Source organism: Lacerta agilis, chromosome 2 (assembly GCF_009819535.1).
Source record: "Lacerta agilis isolate rLacAgi1 chromosome 2, rLacAgi1.pri, whole genome shotgun sequence".
NCBI classification, from domain to species: Eukaryota; Metazoa; Chordata; class Lepidosauria; order Squamata; family Lacertidae; genus Lacerta; species Lacerta agilis.
The window spans coordinates 53373920-53397150 of NC_046313.1; the positions used below are offsets into that span (position 1 = coordinate 53373920).

The 23231-nt window shown below is 40.8% G+C and overlaps 1 protein-coding gene across 4 annotated transcripts in view; it reads left to right on the forward strand.

Moving 5' to 3' along the window:
• The window catches only part of RAPGEF6 (Rap guanine nucleotide exchange factor 6), an 87374-nt gene that overhangs the window by 3567 nt on the left and 60576 nt on the right, over positions 1–23231 (forward strand). For 2 of the 4 annotated variants that reach the window (XM_033140072.1, XM_033140073.1), the window contains exon 1: positions 10325–10936. The exons of 1 other annotated variant lie outside the window; for it this stretch is intronic. In XM_033140072.1, the coding sequence (XP_032995963.1) occupies positions 10883–10936 (54 nt within the window). In that variant the 5' untranslated portion in view covers positions 10325–10882. Of the gene's footprint in view, positions 1–10324; positions 10937–23231 lie in introns of those variants that run through there. One more of the 4 variants, XM_033140074.1, reaches the window with a different exon arrangement.

The window sequence follows — 23231 nt, forward strand, 5'->3', positions numbered from 1 at the left end:
TTTTGGTAGGGGAGCTAAGCAAATATGTCTGACAGTTGTTTGGTCTCTTTATTTTGTGGTTTGTATTAATGCTTCAGTCAGATGATTGTTAACCTTGTTAGCAGAAGGAAGCTGTGACTGTGGTGAATTAATTTCCTGAACAGTCTAGAAGTGGTAAGCTACTTCTGTATGCCATCTATGAACACGTAATTTACTGCTTCATTTGCTACCTTGGTACTTGCAGGAAAAAGATGTTTGTCTGGAGCTTATATGGAGAATTACAATGTATTGTACAGGAGTGCTGCAAAAATCTGTGATTATTATTTTTTTGGTAGGGGAATTCCTTGAACTTTAGTCAGGCTCATTTAGCAAGATGTGTGGAAGACTGATAGTCATATCTGTCATAGAGTGCTGTTAAGCGATGTTGTCAACTGTTACAGGAAGCTGCTTCTCTGGCTGAATGCCTGGTTAGTAACTCAAAGGGAGCATAACAGGCTTAAGATGGCATCCAAAAGAACAGCATGAAGAACCAGGCAAACTAAACTCCCTGGTGAGGTGACAAGGAATTGTCTCTTCTGATTTCCTGTTCTAGTTTTATATCTAAAGGAAGAAAGCATCATCAAATTATTTTGATGCAGCTTTGATTTATTATGACCTAAGCCTTTCATTTCTGTCTCTAAAGTATCATAGTGCACACCTTTTCCTCTTAGAAACTAACATGATATTTTCAATTTTAAAATGTGGCTAGTGTTACTCAACGTATAGTCTTAATTTAGTGGGTCACTTGGCATGAAATGCTAAGCTAGACTATAGTTTAGCATGATCAAGCACATGTGGGTTTCTGGAGAGAAGATTGTTGTGTTGCTGCTGCTGTGCTCCTCGTTGTTTAGTTCAGTGTTGTCTCTGAACACAGCCTTGTGATTTGTCTTCCCCAGCTCTTGGTTTCAGCTCATGGATTGAGACAAACCATGATCTGAGCTCTGACTAACACTAAGTCCAAACCATGGCTTAGCCCAGGTGGTTGAGATGGCAACAGTGCTAAGGGAGTTATGCCGTAGCTGAAATTTTAAATGATTGTTCTGTTGTATATAGTGAACAAAACACTGAACTTTGGTGTATTATGCATATATCTATTGGCTTATCTAAAAAATTGAAAAATATAGCAACTAAATTGCTCCCAGAAAGAATGTCAGTATATTACACTTTGTACTGTTCTAACCAGTGCAGTTGAACTTTTAATGGTAATTTAAATTATACTTCAGGAATGTAGAAAATGGCCCAGTTCTCATGAATATACAGGGTTCCTGAAGAGACTATCGCTGTGTTGTTAAAGCTGTGGGGCTTCATAGAGCATTACTAGCGATGCTGTAATAAATACCGTATTTTTCGGTCCATAAGGCGCTCCGGACCACAAGACGCACTTATTTTTTAAAGGGGAAAACCAGGGAAAAAATATTTTCCTGGTTTTCCTCCTCTAAAAAACACGGAGGGGAGTGCTGGAGGGGAAGCCCCTTCTCCCTTCACAGCGGCTCATCCCCGCTTCCTTAAAGGGACATGGGGAGAAGATTTCTCCCCTCCTCCCCATGTCCCTTTAAAGCAACAGGGGATAAGCCTGCTTTTGGCGTCGGGGCACAGGGTGGTGGAGAAAGCAGCAGCATCCCCGCTGTTTCCTCCACCATCCCATGCCTTGCACCGATCCCAAAAGCCTGCTTTTGGGATTGGCGGGCAGCGCGTGGGGTGTGGAGGAAATCCTCTACCAACCTCTCTGCCGCCCACCGATCCCAAAAGCAGACATTGCAGCTGCCCCCCCACCTCCCGCCGAATACGGCGGGGGATGGGGGGAGGCAGCAGAGATGTTGGTGGTTCGTGCTAGCAGCTCCGTTCACGGAGCTGCTGGCACGATCCACCAACATCCCTTTCGCTTCTTGCCGCCTCCCCACATCCCCCGCCGCGTTTGGCGGGACGTGGGGGAGGCGGCGGAGGTGTTGGTGGATCGTGCTAGCAGCTCCGTTCACGGAGCTGCTGGCACGATCCACCAACATCCCCTTCGCTTCTTGCCGCCTCCCCCCATCCCCCGTCGCGTTCGGCGGGACGTGGGGGGGGCGGCGGAGGTGTTGGTGGATCGTGCTAGCAGCTCCGTGAACGGAGCTGCTGGCACGATCCACCAACATCCCCTTTGCTCCCCGCCGCCTCCCCCATCCCCCGTCGCGTTCGGGGACGTGGGGAGGCGCGGAGGTGTTGGTGGATCGTGCTAGCAGCTCCGTTCACGGAGCTGCTGGCACGATCCACCAACATCCCCTTCGCTTCTTGCCGCCTCCCCACATCCCCCGCCGCGTTCGGCGGGACGTGGGGGGAGGTGGCGGAGGTGTTGGTGGATCGTGCTAGCAGCTCCGTTCACGGAGCTGCTGGCACGATCCACAACATCCCCTTCGCTTCTTGCCGCCTCCCCACATCCCCCGCCGCGTTCAGCGGGACGTGGGGGGAGGCGGCGGAGGTGTTGGTGGATCGTGCTAGCAGCTCCATTCACGGAGCTGCTGGCACGATCCACCAACACCCCCTTCGCTTCCCACCGCCTCCCCCCATCCCCCGTCGCGTTCGGCGGGAGGTCGGGGGAAGCGGCGGAGATGTTGCTGGATCGTGCTAGCAGCTCCGCTCGCCGAAAGAAGCTTCTTTCGGTGAAGGAGGTGCTGGCATGATCCAGCAACATCGCTGCTGCCTCCCCCCACCTTCCGCCGAACGCGACGGGGGATGGGGGAGGCAGTGGGAGCGAAGCCTTCGCTCCATAAGACGCACAGCGATTTTCCCTTCCATTTTAGGAGGGAAAAAGTGCGTCTTATGGAGCGTAAAATACGGTACATTAAATACCTTAAAATGTCCCATGAGACTCTGGATGTGCTGCCTTCCAGTCAGCCTCCTACAAGGGCATCCGATTCTACTGTGTCTTTTCATTTAGGAGTGACTGATGTTCCATGGCACAGAAGTGTCAGAATTCTGTGGCCTCAGAGAAGGTCGTCCACTGCATCTGGGCACAAGTGTTAGAGTGAAATGCTTCTTAATTTTTAATTTGGAAAAAGTATGCGGCTTGGTTATTGGAGACATTGTAATAGAATGTTAGAATAGGGAAATTATGGCCCGTCTTTTAAAAAAGTATTAAACAGATACTGCTGAAGCCCATACATTCTATTAAGTGGCTGTGTCTAGTTTTTGCCATCGCTTTTGTTCTTTAGTCTCTACACACTGCTTACATTACTTGTGGAGAAAGGAAGATGGAAGGAGCAGTCTGTGATTGTCTGCTCCTGAAATGTGATCAATAGTTGCAAATCATTCAACTCTTAAGAGCAAGTATGCCAGGACTGCATATTGAGTGCAGAGTACTGCTTCTATAACTAATTGGAACAAAAGATTTATTTGATTCCGGCCAAAGTATGTATCACAATTGGAATGCAGCCAGAATTCTTGGTTTAATGTTCATCCATTCTCAGCACAGAAAGGGTTAGCAATATATTTGCTTTTAAAAATATCTTCTTTGGTGATTGTCTTCACAAGCACCCTAATGCTTATAGCCATTTCGTTACCTATTTTGAAAATATTTGTATTAGAAGTTTATATTGTTAACTCTTGACTTTGGGAACATTGTGGCGTTAAGTTGCTTTGTAACCCTTATTCAAATGCAGTTGGATCCAAGGTTCCATGAGCATGAGCGGAATATATTGCACCTGTATATGGTATATGCAAATTTCCCCTTTGGCTGCATTTTTAGCACTTAAAATTTCAGAGGGCAACTGCAGAAGTAAACAAGCTAGGGCGTCTTCCAATACACTGTCTTCTTTGGAACTGGGAAATTCTGGTTAGCAGCTTTGGAAAAACCAGGATACAGTATATAAGTGAGCTTCAACAAATAATGGCTTAGTACCGTAGCTTCAGAACATGCATGAATATTAACTGTGCTTTCCTGGTTGGGACAAACTGGGAAAGTAATGTTAATAGAAGTCTTCCTTGTTTGCTTGCACAAAGGAAAGCATGAGGGCTTTGTGCACAGCCAACATCCCATTCATCTTTGCTTATGATCATGACCGCTGTGAAGTTCCACCAACTGAAATGCTCTTGCCTTAGGTGTTTGAAATGGTTGGTTCACTTACTTGAGCCATCTCTAAATGATTTACTGAATAATTTTATCAAGGTACTTTTGGTGTAATTTATTCCTGAACCTTTTAAAGAGGTTTATTACAGGCATGTAATTCAGCACAGATTCTTCATGTTAGGAAAAGCTCCCTCTACTGAATTTGTGTCATGAAAGTCTTTCCGTCTCCATAAGATCCACTTTTACAAGACAGGCCAGGAAAGCTTTTTGTTCCCTATATAGAATGTAGAAACTCTCATTCATGTGTGTGTGTGGTTGTGTGTGTGTGTCTCACACAAATGAAACAGAATAGTTTGCCTCAAATAATGACATCTCAGTTTAACTAGCAGAGATGTAAATGGACCTTTTGCCCACACATGTGAGCTGTTATTAAAGCAGGAAATCTCTAATAAACCATAGTGTTCTGTTTCATCCAAACTGGGAATCCATGCTTATTGGCAATGGAACAAGTCAGAATCTTAAACCATCTTCAAACTGTAGCTTAACATCCTGACTTGTATGCAACCTGGTAACCATAGTTTTCTGGTACTGATGAAATAGAAAACTATGGTTAATTGGAGACTGTCTGGTTTAATCTCTGCTTGTATGAAGGGAAAAGTGAAGGCGCTGCTTATGCAGGAAACATACTTATTAATATTTTAGCTTGTTAAATAAAGATAACGATTGTCCGAAGTTTAAATATCTGTTTTCAAGCTGATATTTTTTTCTGAAGCTGATAGAATTAGATCTGAAATATTCAGACCAACATCCTGTGATCTCTCTGTGTAGCAGGTTAAAGTCTTCCATATTGATGCTTTACACACTGCTGGTCTTCAGGGAAGCCAACATTTCATAGTGTCAGATCTGCTGGTGGTTGCTCACGAGTGACCAAGCATGAGTCCCAACTGTCTTTTAAACAGTTTATTGGTGCAGACTATTTACAGTGCAGAGAGCAAGAAAACACGACCGTCTCAGTCACTTGCAGAATCCAGGAGTGCCGGTTTCCAGCTGTGACCCCACATAAGACCCCAACTGGGGCGACGGAAGTGGTGTGTTCCCCTCAGTGCGAAACTCATGAGGCGTGCGGGCTCTCAGCAGCATCTCCAAGCCTGTGTCTCTCCTGGCTGCTTCCAGCTTGCCCCTCCCCGCTGGAGGAGGCGCCGCTTTTCCCGCTTGAAGAGGTTTCACTAGTGAGGAGGTGTCGGGGCTCTCGGTACATCGACAAGACCTCCCGCCCTGCCGAGGGCAGTTCCCTGACACATAGGGACCTGTGTTTGGTGGAAGTTTAATTCCAATCTTTAATTTTGTGGTGCTCCAGTATGTATGCAGAGGTTAGCATGAGCAAAAAAATGTGGTGCAATAAATGTAGAAGCCTATGTTGTTGCAGAGCTCTGTTTGTGTGCATGCCTGGACACCTGCATCATCAGAGTAGCTGTGCTTTGAAGGATTGCACTTGGTCATACTAGTCTAGCTGCTCCAGCATCCTTACAGAATTTCTTAATATAGGTGTACAATCCTTTTAAGAAAAATGAATTGTGTTTTCCTAGCAGTAGTGCTTGGGGAAATATGTTTGCTATGTGTTTTGAGAAAACTTATTCTTCCTAATAGCAGCAGTTGTATCAACCATGTTTGAATAGAACTGTTTATGCAGGCACATGAAGTTTGTGTATGCCAGTCTAGTCAGTATGACTGCCTAAGGATGCACCGAAAGGCATTGGCCGATCTATATGTAACCTTTATCGTGCAGAGACTGCTTGAATTAACTTCTGCATATGTCTGCTTCCCATCATCAGTATAACATAGTATGGCTGATTATGTCAGTTTTCCATATCACATGGACAGGTAGCTGCCGAAATGGAAAGCAATGCAATAGAAACTCTACACTTGAAGGTAGTAGCATGGTGAAGACATCACAAGGAGGCAGTTTGAAATGATTGCCTGTGCACTACAAAATGTGTATGCCCGTCTATAGATTCATTTGTGGTTTGTTTCCTAAGCCAAACATTTGAGACAGCATCTCTGATTTTGTGAAAGAAATGGAGATTTGGATTGAGAATATGTGATTTGGGTGTATGCTATCAGTCACCTCTATCAATTCCCTAAATAATAACTGATCCCCTTTATGCAGTTCACACGCCATGCCTAATAGTTCTCTTGCTTGTGTTGCATTCTGTTGAGGCAGTCCTTCCACACTGAGATTTAATATTTTAACATTAATTAACATATTGATTGTAATCTTCAGTGAAACACAGGGATGGACTTTTTATGTTGATTGTGTATGCACATGGGTACAGTTAACATTTGAAATAGACATGAAACAACAATTAAGCCATTCATATAAATTCTATATTAGTTTTATTAAAATATAAATGTCAAAGCTCTAAATGGGAGATGACCTTTTCATGTATATCACATTATCTTAGAGAAGAAAAGTAGCTACAAAGCCTATAGGGAAATTGAATCTGTGGTGCCTTTTTATTGTTCCCTCTGTATCGCTGATTCTAATTTTAGAAGCTTACATCATTTTAGTTCTAGTGACAGCCTCTCTCTTACATTCTCTCCCCCTCCCCTCCGCTCCCCTCTCCTCTCCTTTCCTCCCTCTCTCCCCTCCTTCCTAGGATGGCTTACATTTTCATACGGCTGTTGAATCTTTCTGTGCCTTTTGATAGGATTTTAGCTGCAATGAAAACCATTGTACATTTGCTGTTTAATGTCAGAGCATAATGTCACTATGGAGGAGGAAATGAGGGGAGTTCATAGGGGCTGTTTTTAATGTCTCACCTTTGCAAAGACTGAAGAATAAAATCATCTTTAAAAATCAAAGTATAGCTCTATCCTTGCTTGAAAATATTTATGAAAGATATTTAAGTGCAGTGTGTGTGTGTGTGTGTGTGTACACGTACGCATCTGCCAGCAGTATGAAGTCACTCAAGGCTTGCCCGTGCAGCATGAAGATACTCTCAGATTCTTTTCCATTTGCCATATTCATTTCCATCATTGGTCCTTTCTGTTTTGGAATACATTTCAAATACTTTTGTATGTAACATTACACTTTTGAAACTCTTCTGTTAAAACACTAAAATGTAAGGAGGACCCATCGCTATTCATTCATATTCTCCCGCTCCCTCTTTCTCCATGTATAATATGTACAGTGGTACCTCAGGTTACAGACGCTTCAGGTTACAGACGCTTCAGGTTACAGACTCGCTAACCCAGAAATAACACTTCAGGTTAAGGATTTTTGCTTCAGGATGAGAGCAGAAATCGTGCGGCGGCAGCGGGAGGCCTCATTAGCTAAGTGGTGCTTCAGGTTAAGAACAGTTTCAGGTTAAGAACAGACCTCCGGAACAAATTAAGTTATTAACCCGAGGTACCACTGTATTAGAATGCTGCTCATTAACATTGCCTTTTGCTTGCCAATTACCAAGGTATTTTCAAGTTATCAACTCCTGAGTACAGTGGGTTACCAAAGCTGCGCTACTACTTACACTGCATTGGAAGTAACCTGCTAGCTACTGTACTGGCATTTCCCCATCACTTGCTTTTTCATGTAGTAGTGCACCAGGGAATTAATTCAAACAGTCATCTTCAGGGCACAAATAATGAATTAGGAGAGTTGACATTTTTTGGACATGTGGAATGAAAAGTAGCTGCTTGACTAGAAGTCCTGTGTTGGGCATATTATCTGATGGGGGTTTGCATAATTATTGATTAAAGTATATCTTCTAAAAAAAGAACAGGCCTCTAGTCCTGTTGAAAAAATGTCCAAAAATAAAACTCTAAATTTTGTATTCAGATTACAAAAATACAGTGTGCTTTCCATCATATTCACATCACCCTGTTGGTTTCTCTCCTACTTCAGTATGTAGATGGATTATTTTTAAGTGTTTAATAAAAGAAAAAAGTCACTTTATTTCATTTATAGCCTTTTTTTTAAATGAAATAAATAATTTACAGACAAATACATATTTAATATAGCCTTAGTTCTGATTGCATTCATTTTAAAATCCTACTTGGTTATTTTCCTTTGTTGCAGATAATGAATTTTGATCATTTGATATTTGTCTTCAACAGATAATTTATTAAGGAATTTATGTAAGAGTGGCATAAAGACACTTCATTTAAAAAAGGGTGCCAGCGTAGAATTAGGTCAGTTTTTCACCCTGCACATAGCTGTTAGACTGGCAGGATTGCATGTAGGGGCTGAGATACATTCCCCAGGGTGTTGCAGTAGCTGCAGTCTGATTTGTAGGAAAAGGAAAAGGATGATGTCATCTTCACTTAAAGGGGAAACTAGAAAGGAAGGGGAGAAAATCCCTTTATTAAGCTTATGTTTACAGTAGTTGTGAAATACTGCATTCACTTAAAAATCTTTGGTGGAATAACTTCATGCACAATGCAGCAATTTCAAAAGGCAGTTCTGAAAGTAACATACCGTAGTTCAGCTGAACAACAGAATATGTGTTGTTAATCAGGCAAGGGAAGAATCTTCATTTAGCTGTTTTTCTTTTCTTAAAATAAAAATGAACTGCATGTTGCTTATATGATACAGCCTGTTTTAATATAGTTACATTGCACCACTGAACAATTATTTTTAAGTTGAACTCTTTGGAAACCTAGTTTCTTACTTTGGGTTTATACCTGTTCACTTTGAGCAGTGTTAACATGAATCATTTAAAAAGATGTAGGTACAGTATGGAGCTGCTCATCTGCTGCCTTACTGTGAACAAAAATAGTTTAAATGCTGAATACTTTCTAATTTTTTCAAGCAGCACTGAGTATATATTAAAAATAAATTAAACATACGAAAAGGAAAATTATTTAAATAAAGCATACTGTGGCACACAGTTTTATCCAGTGCTGTTCTTCTGTTCGTGGAAGGCTCTTTGAGACCCAGAGGAGGCTTTGGAGAGCAAAGGAAGGCAATTTCCTCTTCTCCTCCTATGCTGTGCTGGTGGATTCCCTAATACTCTGGATTAAATCTGGGAGCCAGCTAAAGGGTCTACAGAGGGCAAGGTGATTAGTGTAAAATCACCTTCTCTCTCCTCCATATAGGGGATCCTCCACTGGATCAAAAAGGGTCTCCTGTGAATGGAAGGATGCTGATGGATACAACCCTATGTTTTAAAAGTTATTTTCAAGTTGCTGCCTTTGAATATAGAACCCAGTTTTTACACAGAATCTCAATTTCATATATATCTGTTTCTCCATTTTTGGCCAGTTCAAGCTTTGATGAGTTCTGCTCTAACTAATATATTTGGGAAGATACAAATCAAATGTAACTTGCAGGTAGATGTAAACTTGTGGGCGAATTGACACCCATTTTCGACACAAAGTGTTTCGCTTTGGTCATAAAGCATATTTGGTCTGGCTTTTGTAGTACTGTAGTACTCCAACTAGTGATTAAAATTGTCTTTCAACATTACTGGATAAAGTTTAGTCTCTTCAGTAAAATTCCTTGCTATGAGAGGGTGTGGATAGGCAGAATCTGTAGGGAGATAATAAGTAGCAGGTAATAATGAAGAAATTGTCTGTGCCAAATTTATCACAGTGATAAGAAATATGCTTTGTCTATAATACTATTTAGAAAAAAATGTGAGCTAATAACATATTTCAAGAGTAAGTGCTAAAAAAAAACACCCAAAGGAATTGTGTGCACAGTCAGATCAGAGTGATATGAAATGTAACATAGAGTATGTTTTGCTGAATTGTTGTTGTACAGAGGTGTGTTATACTAGGTCAATAAAGATGCTCTGGCTGCATCTGCAGATACAGTAGCCAATTGATCTAATGCAGTTTCTAAAGGCTTTCTATACAGGTGATGTCATCCTTTTAGCGCCATTCCCCTCCCACTCTTTCCCCTCCTTATTAGATATTTCATCTTGCTGCGGAGCATCCAATCGATGAGAGCTTCTCCTGAGGGAGCTGCTGAGAACCGAGCAAAGATAGTAGGAATTAGGACTCGAGCGTTCAGTCTTGGCTGTGGATGTTGCCTTTGCAATGTATTAGAAATGTTTTAATTGGTAAATGCTGGGTTTGGATTAACCATGTATCTGGCTGTGCATTAGAATTCTAAGCTGTACTGCCAGCATTTTTAAACTCTGCATTGGAGGGGGTGGGAGGGAAATGGCTTTGATCGCAGAGGCTTTGAGCAATTCTGTAGTGCAAACCTGTTAAGAGTGCTGTATATATTATATATCTTGAAGATACTCGCTGATAATGGATTTACTGTCATCATGGTGGGCAAGAGTATAAAGAAGGAACTTTCATATGAAGGATTCCACAGCCATCCAAGATCTGCTTTAACAAGAATCTTTGCAAAACTGTACCTGCATTATAAAATGTGAAGATGAGGAAATGGGACTCTGAAGACTAACCAAGCTTTAACCTGTGCCTTGCAATGGGAAAATACTTAAAGGAATTCAGCTTTCTAGAGACTGTTGCATTTAACTTGTAAACCCTTTCTAGAATTTATTCTAGCTCTGTTTCAGGTATATTTCCTGCCTGGGGAAATCTATTGACCTTTGTATTTGAATAAGAAGCAGCACTGAAAATTTTGAATGTGCAGTTATGTACTTGTCGAAACTGGACTGTTTTTGCAGTAATTTTTGCAACACTGAAAGCCACTGAGATACAGTAGGAATTTAATTTTAATTAATCACTGTGAAATTAAAGTCTACTTGATTTGTGCCTGAAAATCCATTTCTTTGGCTTATGGTTTCTAAACTTCTAAGGATCTTAATTTCTTGTTGGTGAGTGGAAACTTTCCCTTCAACCCAGGAAATGGCTTTTCTTGTTCGTTGTTACGCCAACTGCCTGCAGCCTTGGGCCTCTAAAGTAAGTAAGAATTCATATGTAGGTTTTTCTCAAGCTGAACATAATTTGAAAATAGCTATTACTTAAGAACTTTTTAAAGTTTAAACATACAATCAGTTGGTTTTCTAATTTTGAAACTCTCTAATACTCTTGTGGTAATCTTAGGATGTTTCAGTTTGGTGTAAGATAATCTTTAAATCTAACAGGATATATATTAATGTTTGAGCTCTTTGGCCTACTTAACAGTCACCTAAAGTTGCAGAAAGCTGTGGTTATGATTTCCTCATTTTGCTTGTAATTAGGAAATGATCATGTCTTTAAAATAACACCATTATGTATGTGAAGATAGTCAGTTTGCAATACAACTGTTTATGGCCGTATTTTTTGCAACATATATGACATCGCAAGAGGAAGCAATTATCTGTAAGCTACATATTCTAGATACCCTTACTCTTTCTTTTTAAACAAAAGTATACCTCCATGAAAGTTTCACTGCTTCTTCACAACAGCAACTTTAGTGTCCTAGAAGCTGTTTTCTGGTTGTTAAGGCTGAAGTGAAGTAATTGACTTGTGGGTGGAAAGTTCATAGAGCTCCTGCGCTTGAAAGTTCATCTAGTATTCTCCCTCTTAATATTAGTATGATAATGGAACATAGTAATAATAAATAGTACAGTACACAAAATGAAGAACTAAAAATCACTGAAAATTGTGGTCACCCCCATTTGTCTCTACAATTTCAATGTGCTGTGTGCTAGGAATAGGTAGCATCCCTCTTCAGTACAGTATTGTTCTTGGTAAGGATTTAAGATAGCAAATGTTTGTTTAAAAGTTGGTGCCTGTTTCATGTGACCAACAGCTTTCATATGCAGGGCATCTTTATTTATCTCTTCATTGTTTTGAGGTCAAATTTTCGAACCTATTTTTCTTACCAGCCCTGCAAATAAGTGATTTGAAAAGGTGAATATCCACTTTGGTCTTGTATTGTTGTCAGACTGGATGCTCTGTTCTTAGAATTCTCCTGTATCCATCTTCTGTTTCTTGTCTTTCCCCCTACCCTGAATAACTATCACAACACTGTATTTATTCAGCTAGGAAAGGCAGCTGTGCTGTGGCATTGACCAATATCAACCTACATGCTCAGGTGTGCACCACCCCCACCCCCAATATGAGACTGAAAAGAGGAGAGAAGACATACAGCCAGCATAGTGAAACTGACACCCATGACAGGAACCAGTTTCTTGTCTAATATGCTTGCTTAGGAAAACATTGCTGCCCCTGCTCTCGGTTTCCTGGGATTCAAAGTTCAGTGACCCTGTGAGTCTAGAAGACTTGAGTGCTGCTTTCTTAGCACTATGTGTTTTCTAGCTTAGAGAAGTAATGTAGCATACTAAATCCTGACAAGATTGAGAATCTGTGTGTAGGTGGCTATTATGGTGGAGAAGTGGGGATATGACCAGTTCTGGGTAGGGCTGTGCTGTTTCAGAAGGATCTTGTGGGTGTTTGTTGATCCATCATTGCCCCAGAGGCCTAGATGGGTGAAGTGGCTAAGTTTCAGTTCCAGCAGATTTGCAAGTTGTGGCTTTACCTGGAGTGACCAGTGACTGATTTGGGACAATTTTAAAAAAGAGTGTTTCTTTTCACTGGGTATGTGTCATGGACTGGCTGGATGCAGAGGTATGGGGAGGGGTACCAGCTGGGGAAGCCCCAAGGGAAGAAGACTCAGAGCCAGGGTGGTAGGACGATGATGAGTGCTCAAAGAAAGAAGAGGGAGCAGACTGAGAGGAGGAGGTGTTTGAAGCTGAAGGGTTAACAGGGTTTAGTGAGCAGGAAGAGGCTGTGACAGGGAACAGTTCAGAATTGGAGGCAAAAGAGGAGGCTAGTGAGGAGGGGGGCCAAGAAGCAGAGTGCAGCAGGCTGCTGAAGAAGCTAGGGAGTCTCTCCGTCGTGCTGTGACCAGCTTCCCTCCTCCCTGGTCTCCCAGAACATGAAGAGGAATGAAGAGGGTGGAGCAAAGAGAGACAAGATGAAGGAGCCTCAGTTTGCTGGGGAAGGACCAAGGGGATGAGGAGCCTTAGAGAACGGTGGGAAGACAGGAACTTTCAGTCCTCACAACTGCCTCATTGGGGCAAGACCTACTGGAAGACTTGCTGTGATCACTAGGCTTGAGCTATCTTGCTTCTTTGAATAAAGATTAACTTCACAGACACCTTGTGAGTTATTGCCGACTTGCTACCAACTCCTGCCTTGATAGTATGTTGGAATCATGTGGGCAGTCACATTTCACTATTCTGTTCACAGTTTTGTCACTTACTTTAAAAAATGACATTTTAGACTGGGAAAGATGCAAAAAGAAAAAAGAAGAAAAGGGCAACCAAAGGGAGCCAAGGGCTGGAATAGCTCCACAGTGCAGAGCTGTCAACCTTCCTTTTTTGCATTGGGAAACAGCCATAGCTGTCAACTTTCCCTTTTTTGCCATGGGAAACGGCGCTGGAATAAGGGAATTTCCCGCAAAAAAGGAAAATTTGACAGCTATGCCACAGTGAGGAAAGTTTACAGCTTGGGAATTTTTAATTTAGAAAAAATGTGAACAAGGGGAATGATAGAGTATAGTGTGGTGAAAGTGAATAAAGAAGTCCCCCCCTTCTTGCAATAATAGAACTTGTGCCATCCTGTAAAGCTGAATGGTAGAAGATTCAGAACAAGACAAAAGGAAGTACTTCTAAACACAGCGGACAGTTGGAAATGTAGAATTTGCTCTTAGAAGATGTAGTGGTGGCCACCAATATGGCTTTCAAGAGAATTAGATGGATCCATGAATTCAGGGCTATAGTTTACCTTTACTGTCAGAGACAAAATGTGACACTGAATACCAGTTGCTGGGAATCACAAGTGGGGTGAGTGCTGGTCCTGCTTGGCCACTGTAAGGAGATAATGCTGGACTAGGTGGATCATTGGCCTAATCCAATAGGATCTTCCTTATGTTCTTAAATAATGTTGATGTGAAGGATTCAGGATGGTGGCAATACATCCTGTCCTCACTCTTGAGTGACAGATACCTTTGCCACATTGTAGAGCACCCCATCACCAAAATGTTTTACAGAGTGGTCAAAGATTTTTGTGAAACACTTCAACTGTATTCCCATTTTTGCCCCAGGCCTACTAGATGCTGCTTTATTCCAGGTAAAGGTAAAGGTAAAGGTAAAGGGACCCCTGACAGTTAAGTCCAGTTACGAACGACTCTGGGGTTGCGGCGCTCATCTCGCTTTACAGGCCAAGGGAGCCAGGTAAACATACCTTATTGCCTTAAACCAAGAACAAAAGTTTGTGTTAATTAGGAATCTTAAACTATGTGTTGTAGTTCATTACTTCTCTTTGGTTGTGCTGTTTCTCCTTCTTGTAGTCAAGCTTTTCTAAATGTATCATGTAGTAAATATGAGTTTGACCGCTTACCTCTGGCCATTTCCCATCATACATTCTAAAATACTTCCAGATTCATTATTGGGTTGTTTGTGTATGGCATTCAAAATTCCTTATCACCTCTTACCAATGTACCACTGTTAAGAAATATTACTGCTTACGTGATCACTTTTTTATTGGCATGTAAGATTTTATTGGGACACGAGTGACGCTGTGGGTTAAACCACAGAGCCTAGGGCTTGCTGATCAGAAGGTTGACTGTTCGAATCTCCGCGACGGGGTGAGCTCCCGTTGCTCAGTCCCAGCTCCTGCCCACCTAGCAGTTTGAAAGCATGTCAAAAGTGCAAGTAGATAAATAGGCACTGCTCCGGTGGGAAGGTAAACGGCGTTTCCGTGCGCTGCTCTGGTTCGCCAGAAGTGGCTTTGTCATGCTGGCCACATGACCCGGAAGCTGTACGCCAGCTCCCTCGGCCAGTAATGCGAGATGAGCGCCTCAACCCCAGAGTCGGACACGACTGGACGTAATGGTCAGGGGTCCCTTTACCTTTAAGATTTTATTTAATTTTAAGGAATTTTGCTTTTCAGACAGACCTCACAAAGCAGTTTACGCAAGACGTGACTGATGGACCACCAGTGATTTTTTAAACCTATATTTCAAGCCATTTAATGTCTGTTTCATCCCTGGAATGTTAAAAAAAACCAACCCAGTAAGTTTGAAATAGGAATGGGTTGTCCTGACTTAAATAATCTATTTATACATTACCTTCCAAAGCCTTGACCGTGTGAATCAAATTAAAGTATAGTATATAACGTTTAAATATTCAATTGTGCTTCTTACTTGGAAACTGAATCTTTTCTAAGGGTTTAGACCTAATTGAGATAATGTAAATACAACTTGTAAGGGTATCTTGATCTCTGGAGAAGTGTTGATGGAATGAATAGTACAGGTATTATAATAATGTAAGTACAGTGAGTACAGCACTGCTATGTTTTTAATCTGTTAAAATCAAATGTTTCACGTTTTACTGGAGTATCAGTGTGAGACATTGAAGGGATTTGGTCTATCTGAAACAATTTATCCTAAGAGTTTCACAGGATAAAACTCTTTAAGTCATAAAATATTTTGGGTCCATGAGCACACTTGCAAACTGAGAACTGTTGAGAAACTGTTGTGTGTGCACAAGAAACTCTGGTGGCACACAACAGTGAAGGCACGCGTGACCCTGTGGATGTCATATTGGAGACCCCTGAGTTACGTCAACTAGTCCATCTTTGCAAGGATGTAATTTCTTGACCTGGTCATGATGGGATCCACTTCCCATACATTTTAAGAATACCAGTAAGAAATAACATAGATGTGGGAACATAAATCCACATAAATAAAAGTTCATTTTAAAAGAAAGATAAGATCAAGAATGGTTGATTAAATTGGTGGAATTTATGAATTTGGCTAAGATGACGGCAGCAATTAGAAATATATCAAAACAAAGATCTAAGGCTGAGTGGAAATATGTGGAAGACTATCTGAAAAAAGAAGGTATAAGAATGGATTTGGTGATTTGCTTAGATTGAGATATATGTGGGGAGATTTATATTAAAATGTGAGCTATTTATTTAGTTATTTATTTTTCAATTATTGTATGAGGTATAGCAAGTTTTGTTTTATTACTAAGGGAAGCAATATACAGACAATTGGAAACCAATTTTTAATTGTTATTTATATTTTTTTGCTTTTTTCTTTTCCGTGTGCTTTGTTTTTTCATACATTTTTTCTGGGTTATTATGGCTAGATTATATGCTTTTCATTCTTAGTTTATTGTTTATTTGTTTATTTGATTTGATATGATTGTATTTTATAAATTTGAAATTAAATAAAGCTATTTTAATCTAAAAAAGAAAAGAAAAATAAGATCCCTTTGCTTTTTATAATACCATTTGAAGTAAGTCTCTTTTTAGAAAGAACTTACTTAAAGACAAACCTTTAATTTAATGCAGAGATCTTAATAATGTAATCATGACATCCTAGCAAGCTGATGGAGTTAAAAGATCTACTTCTTGTACATGGGAAAGCAATTGTGAAGTAAGATATTTGACTCTTGAGGTTAAATATTATAAATAATACAGTGGCCTAACTCATGCCTAATAGTCAATCTGTTGTTGGTTTTCTATTAGACAAGTGTACTCTCTTCTCTTGATCCCCTCCTCCTTCCATCCCTGTTTGGGACAAACCGTAGTTTTCCTTTCTGATCAAAATGGGCAAAAAGCAACTTGCCTCCAAACTTAAATGAAAAACCCGTTTCAGGTTCTAATTTCTAGGCCATTTGTGGTTTGTGGTAATCAGTGGTAGCCAAGATAGTGTGCTCCTGTATGTTGTTGGATTCCAACTGATTCAATTTGAATCAAATTAGGTGGAGCCATAGTTCAGTGGTAAATCTATGTTTTACACACAGTAGGTCCCAGCCTCAACCCTGGCACCTCCGGGTAGAAAAGGCTCTTGACTCAGATCCTGGAGAGCCACTGACAGTCAGTGTAGACAACATTGTTCTAAATGGACCAATGGTCTGACTTGTGTGTAAAGCATATCATCCTATGGTTAAAAAGCAGCCCCTGTCATAAAAATTACATTTACAATGCTTACATTCACAATTGTCACTGATTTAATAGTATTTGAAATTGACTTCTTGTTGTGATGTTACTACGTTAAAATATTATTTGATCACATAAGATAATGTACAAGTTGCCTATTTAAATCTGACTGCTATAGATGAAAGTGCAATCCTGTGCATATTTACTTGGAAAAAAGTCATATTAATTTCAGGGGACCATACTCCCTGGTAAGGGAGTGTAACGGTGGTTCCAAAACTCCCACCCTCCTGTATCACTTGGACCACATCAAGATTTTTCCAGACTGTTGTAGCAATTTTAATGTACTGTGCTAGATGCTATATGATTTTTAATTGTATCCTTATTGCTGCTTTTATTTCTTATGTATTATTGTATTACAATCTGAATTCCATAAAATTCAAATTTGTAATACAATAAGATACAATATAAGAAAATATCAGAAATAGAATATAAGAAGCAACAACATTACAATTAAAAATAAATGTATATTTTCAATACAATGGGTGTGCTGTCTTCACCCATAAATCCATAGACACAACAGAGACCGCCTGAATAGTTTGCAGGCCACAGTTTGGGAATCCCTTGGGTATAGGATTACAGTCTTAATCTATACTGCTTCAGTTGGTTCCTTGTTGGAATTCTTAATGGAAGCACCCCACCTTCCAAGAGAAGCAAGTACCTTCTACTTGTCTGTTGTTGATTTTGCTTTCTTTCTGTTCAACACACTGTACTGTATAACATTCAGAAAGATGATTTAGTGCCCACAGACCATTGATGTCACCAGTTTTAGTTGAATACAAATTTCATTTTCTTGTTTAAAACAAGAGTTCCTAGTAACTTGAAATAAATCACTCTGTTTTTATTGCTTTTGATTTTCTTTGCATTGTTTAAAGTGATTTAAAATAGGTAAAAACGCTTGGGCACTTACTGGAACAAATTTTCACAGCTCTTACCGTAAGGTTGCTATAATCAAAGACAGATGTAGAAAATTATGTAGCATAAATGCTTTTATATTCTCTGGCATTTTTGCTCTTCTTAATTCTGAAATGGTACATTGCATTTTTGCCCTTAAAGGCTTGATAATAGGAACTTAGCCAGCTTGATCAGATAACTAATTTTATCCTGTAGTTTTTAAGGAAAAAATATTGGTAAACACCTGTTTCTTTTATATGTTGCTCATTGTCAGATGTGTGTGTTGATTTATATAAAATGCTTTGTACCATGAAAGACTTGGAAGGCTTCTTTGTGAAAGGGGATACAGTCGTACCTTGGTTTTTGAACAGCTTAGTTCTCGAACGTTTTTACTCCCGAACGCCGCAAACCTGGAAGTGACTGTTCCGGTTTGCGAACTACTTTTGGAATCTGAACATCTGACCGGGCTTCCACAGCTTCTAATTGACTGTAGGAGCTTCCTGCAGCCAATCAGAAGCCATGCTTTGTTTCCAAACATTTTGGAAGTCGAACGGACTTCCAAAACGGATTCTGTTAGACTTCTAAGGTACGATTGTACTGAAGAATAAAACAATGAAAACAATCACTTCATAAATCTCTAACTTTGTGTTTACACATATGACTAGCTTGTTAGTTTGGACACTTGGACATTGGACAATCACTGATTATTGTCACACACATTAAGACTTGCATAACTTGAAAGAGACCTGAAAGATCATCTCACCCCTTATACACCTCCTGCAAATATGATGTAATAAATCCTGAAAACCTTCTGGTCAAATTTGTTTTAAAATTTGTTGTTGCCATAAATCATTGTTTTCATTGTAGTCTCCAATAAACGTTTGTTGCTGAATTTTTAAAGAGAAGTATTTTCACACAGTTTGAGAGTGATGGTTGGGAGTGTGAGCAGCAAGTCTTCAATTGACATGCCACCTCAGCTGTGAATTCCCTAGGTGATAATAGGCTATCCACTAATATGATGGCCAACCTATTGAAAATTAACAAAGATAATGTTGTGCTTATGATGTTAACCTCATGAATGAATTATCTCAGTACTGCTTATGTGGAGCTGTCTTTAAGTTGGGACCTGAAACCACAGCTAGACTGGTGTGTGAAGCAGACCTAAGGAATTGTACTGGTTGCCAGTATGCTACTTAGCCACTCTTAAGGTTTTAAAGTTGGTACATCAGGCCCTATATAGCTCAGAACTAGGCTATCTGCAAGAACATCTCTGCCCCTACAATCCTGTCCAACCACCATGGTGTGCTGAAAAGGGTCGGTTGACTGTACCTTGTGTTTCGGTTGCTTGGATTGTCTGTACATGAAACAGGTCCTTCAATGTGGTGGCACTGGTTCATTGGAACTCCCTCCCTCTTTAAGTACACCAAGCATCTATGATTTTGGGCTTTCACTTACGCTTTACAAATTAGTAGAAGTATTATTAGCTTGTGTGGAACAAGCCCTACAATAATGCTGACACTTTTAATCTGTTTTAATAATACATATTGTGTTCTCATTAAAATCAGATATTTTAATGTTAAAGTGGTGTTATTTGTTTTGTTTTTAAAAGTAAAATGCAATAAATATCTGAAAGAAGCAGGTATGTAAAATGTTAAGTATTCTTAAAGAGAGATTGGTGAAGCATCCCGTGTTTTGTGGGGGAAGGGGCAAAACAAAATGGTAAAACAAATTGGTTTGCATGCAGTATGTCCCAGTTTCAATCCCAGCGTCTCTTGGTAGGCCCAGGATAGATTCCTGTCTGAAACCCTAGAGAGTAGTTGCAGAGACAGTACTGAGAAGAAGAAGAGTTTGGATTTGATATCCCGCTTTATCACTACCCGAAGGAGTCTCAAAGCGGCTAACATTCTCCTTTCCCTTCCTCCCCCACAACAAACACACTGTGAGGTGAGTGGAGCTGAGAGACTTCAATTTAGTGTGACTAGCCCAAGGTCACCCAGCAGCTGCATGTGGAGGAGCAGAGACGCAAACCCGGTTCACCAGATTACGAGTCTACTTCTCTTAACCACTACACCACACTGGTTCTCTGAGCTAGATGGTACCAGTGGTTAAACAATGGAATTATTCCAACTCCCATCTGTCCTAGCCAGCCTTGCCCAGTAGTCAGGGATGATGGGAATTGTACATCAATAAAATCTGGAAGATCACAGATTCCTTATACAGTATCTGATCTAAATATTACATTCAACTACCAGAGCATATAATCCTCGCCATCGTCATCATCCAGGTTGAATTACTGAAATATGTTTTACAAGGGACTGTGTTTGAAAATAGTCCAGAAGCTTCAATTAGTGCAGAATGTGGTTGCCAGACTGTTGACTGTTGAAGGCAAACTGATCTTGTAACACCAATTCTGTTCCATCTGCACTGGCTTCTGAGGTCACTTCAAGGGACTGATTTTGCCCCTTAGATATTTACTCCCTTGTTGAAACTTTTCATTAGTTAAATCAGTCAGTCTATACCAGGGGTCACCAAACTTACCTGGCCTCGGGCCGGTTCCTCTGGCGCCAATCGCGTGGTGGGCTGGGGGAGCAGCACGGCACCGGAAATAGCTTGTGCGCATATGCACGGGCCTCCGCAGACCCGGAAGTGTGCCGGAAATGACGCTTGCGCACGTGCACAAGCTATTTCTGGTGCCGTGCCGACCCAGAGATGGGCAGCCGCGTTGGTAAGAGTGGCCGGCGGTCGTCGGAGGCCGGATAATTGGCTCGCACGGGCTGTATCCTGCCCGCGGACCTTAGTTTGGGGACCCCTGGTCTATACGATTTTATCATTTGAATCACATATGTTTGCTTTTTTACCATTCTGAAATGAGTTATAATTCATGTTCTCCGCTTGTCTTTTTTCCTAGTTTCCCTACCCCATGGCTCAGCTGTCAACCTAGAACATGGGCTATGATGACAGCTTTCCTGTCTTAAGGGCCATGTGTGCCACCCTTAGAAAAACAAATTTCCAGACTGCTGTCAGACAGCTAATATTCTAGGTCTGTGTCACAAACCAAAGGTCCTGTGCCATCAGAACAGACTTTCCAAGAATAGATGTATTTTTAGCTAGCATATATGGATAAAAAGCTTGTACATATAGCTTGCTGATATTCTATCATAGGTTAGTTAATGAAGTATTTGTGTGTGATAGGAAACGCTATCTAGGCTAGAGAATATAATTAGGTGGCTGTGGGAGCAACGTCATTGAATGCCTCGACTCTTAATGCATTCAGGCACGCAGCACATTAGCACACTTTCATGGTCTCTTGCATTTTAATTTCCTCTTGTTAAAAAGGTCAGTAGTGGTGATTCAAGGCTGAAATGAAGTGAAAGAATGTGGTTTTTGTATGTGAAACCTGTCACCTTAACATTGTCAGTTGTCTGATTCTAATCTGCCTTTTCATTAAATAAACAGTTCATATTTTTGTATGACTATTTTATTAGTTACATGGATATAAGCCTGCCATCTTCCAGATCAATTCACACAGTTGACAAAGTAGGATAGTCGGTGAATGTCCATGTGCAATAAGAATGGTTATTTATTGATCATCTTCCACATATGTCCCAAAGAATGCACAAAATATAACAAAAACAGTTGCAAAACAACACAAAAAACAACAGAAGATTACGGTAGTTATGAACAATACCTATGTCAGCGATCTATTCACCCAGTTGAGAAGGCTTAAATGTAAATAGCTAGATGGGAGAATACCGTATTTTCCTGTGTATAAGATGATGCTTTTTGCTAAAAAAAAAAAAAAACATTAGGCAAGATTTGAGTGTCATCTTATACATGGATAGTGAATGCAGAGGGGGGGAGTGCAGTTAATGGCAGCAACAAGCAGGAGATTGGCAGCGGCTATTGGGCGGGTGATTGGTGGCTGTGACAAGGCCTGCTGGCGATTGGCTGTGGCTGCAGCAATTGGGCAGGCAAGTGGTGAGGCAGGCAGGCGATTGGTGGCTGCAGCAAGTGGGCGGGTGGGCTGTTGGTGGCGGCAAGCAGGCAGACAATTGGCGGCTGTGGCAAGGTGTGCGATCGGCAGTGGCTGTGGCAAGCGATCGGCAGTGGCAGGCAGGCGGGTGAGCAATTGGCGGAAGTGACCTTCCCCACCCCACCCCCCCAAAAGCTAAACAACTTAGTTTATTAATTTTGGGTTAAAAGAAATAGGGGTCATCTTATACATAGGAAAAATATGGTATCTAGGAAGAATATGTATTACAGAATAGTGAGAACTTAATACAGTGGTACCTTGGTTTACGAACTTAATCCGTTCCAGAAGTCCATTCTTAAACCGAAACCGTTCTTAAACTGAGGCGCGCTTTCTCTAATGACGCCTCCCACCGCCGGTGCCCTTCCACCGTTTGGATTCCATTCTTAGACCAAGGTAAAGTTCGGAAACTGGGACACTACTTCCGGTTTTGCGGAGTTTGTAAATCGAATCATTCGTAAACAGGTACCACTGTAGTTTTATTTTAGTATTTTTTCATTTCCATTAGTGCATAATAGTGTTAGGTAATATGTATCGACTTTATTTGCATGATAAGCGTATGAGCTAGGGCAATTACCTATACAGTAGGGAACAAAGGCTGAAGTAGGGGTTGCCCAGCATCACCTGATGAGTTAATGGGACTTGAACTGTCACTTGAACAGTGAATGCAGCTCTGTCACTATTCACTGGGCTGCATTGACATTGGCAGCAAGATGTGTGGGAACTACTGTACCTATTTGTATTTTGGTCCAGTCCTCTGTTAAGTATACTTGGTATATATGGAGCAATTGTCCCCATATAAACCCACAGTTATAAGGTGCAAATAAATATTCTTAAAAAGATTAGTCTGTTTTATGCAGGAAGTCTGGAGCCAATAAAACAAAAAGTGACTGTATTCCAAAGAAATGTGGCTGGCAAGTAGCCCGGTGCAGAGCTAATTTAGCGATCTAAGAGTTGGCTTGCTATTCTTGAGTAATTTCAGGATTTGTTTCTTATACTGATTAGGGCAGGAAAACTAGAGGAAAATAGGTAGGGGAGACAGTCTTTCAGACTGAGCATCAAGTTGTAGAGATATAGGCCACATGAGAAATTGTTTAAATGAGGTCCATTTGGATGTGCCATAGAACCAAGAAGAGTAGAGTAGCCAGAATGAGTAGAGTAGCCAGAATATATAGTATAGAAAATCACTAATCCTAGAGTTGTAACTATTTCTATGCATGCAGTATTAGGAAAAAGAAGTACTGTTCTTGCAACAAATACAGCTTTAGGGAAGGCAATGGACAGTAGGATCTGCAAAGTTTCTAGTGGTAGGGATGGCAGTAGAACAATATT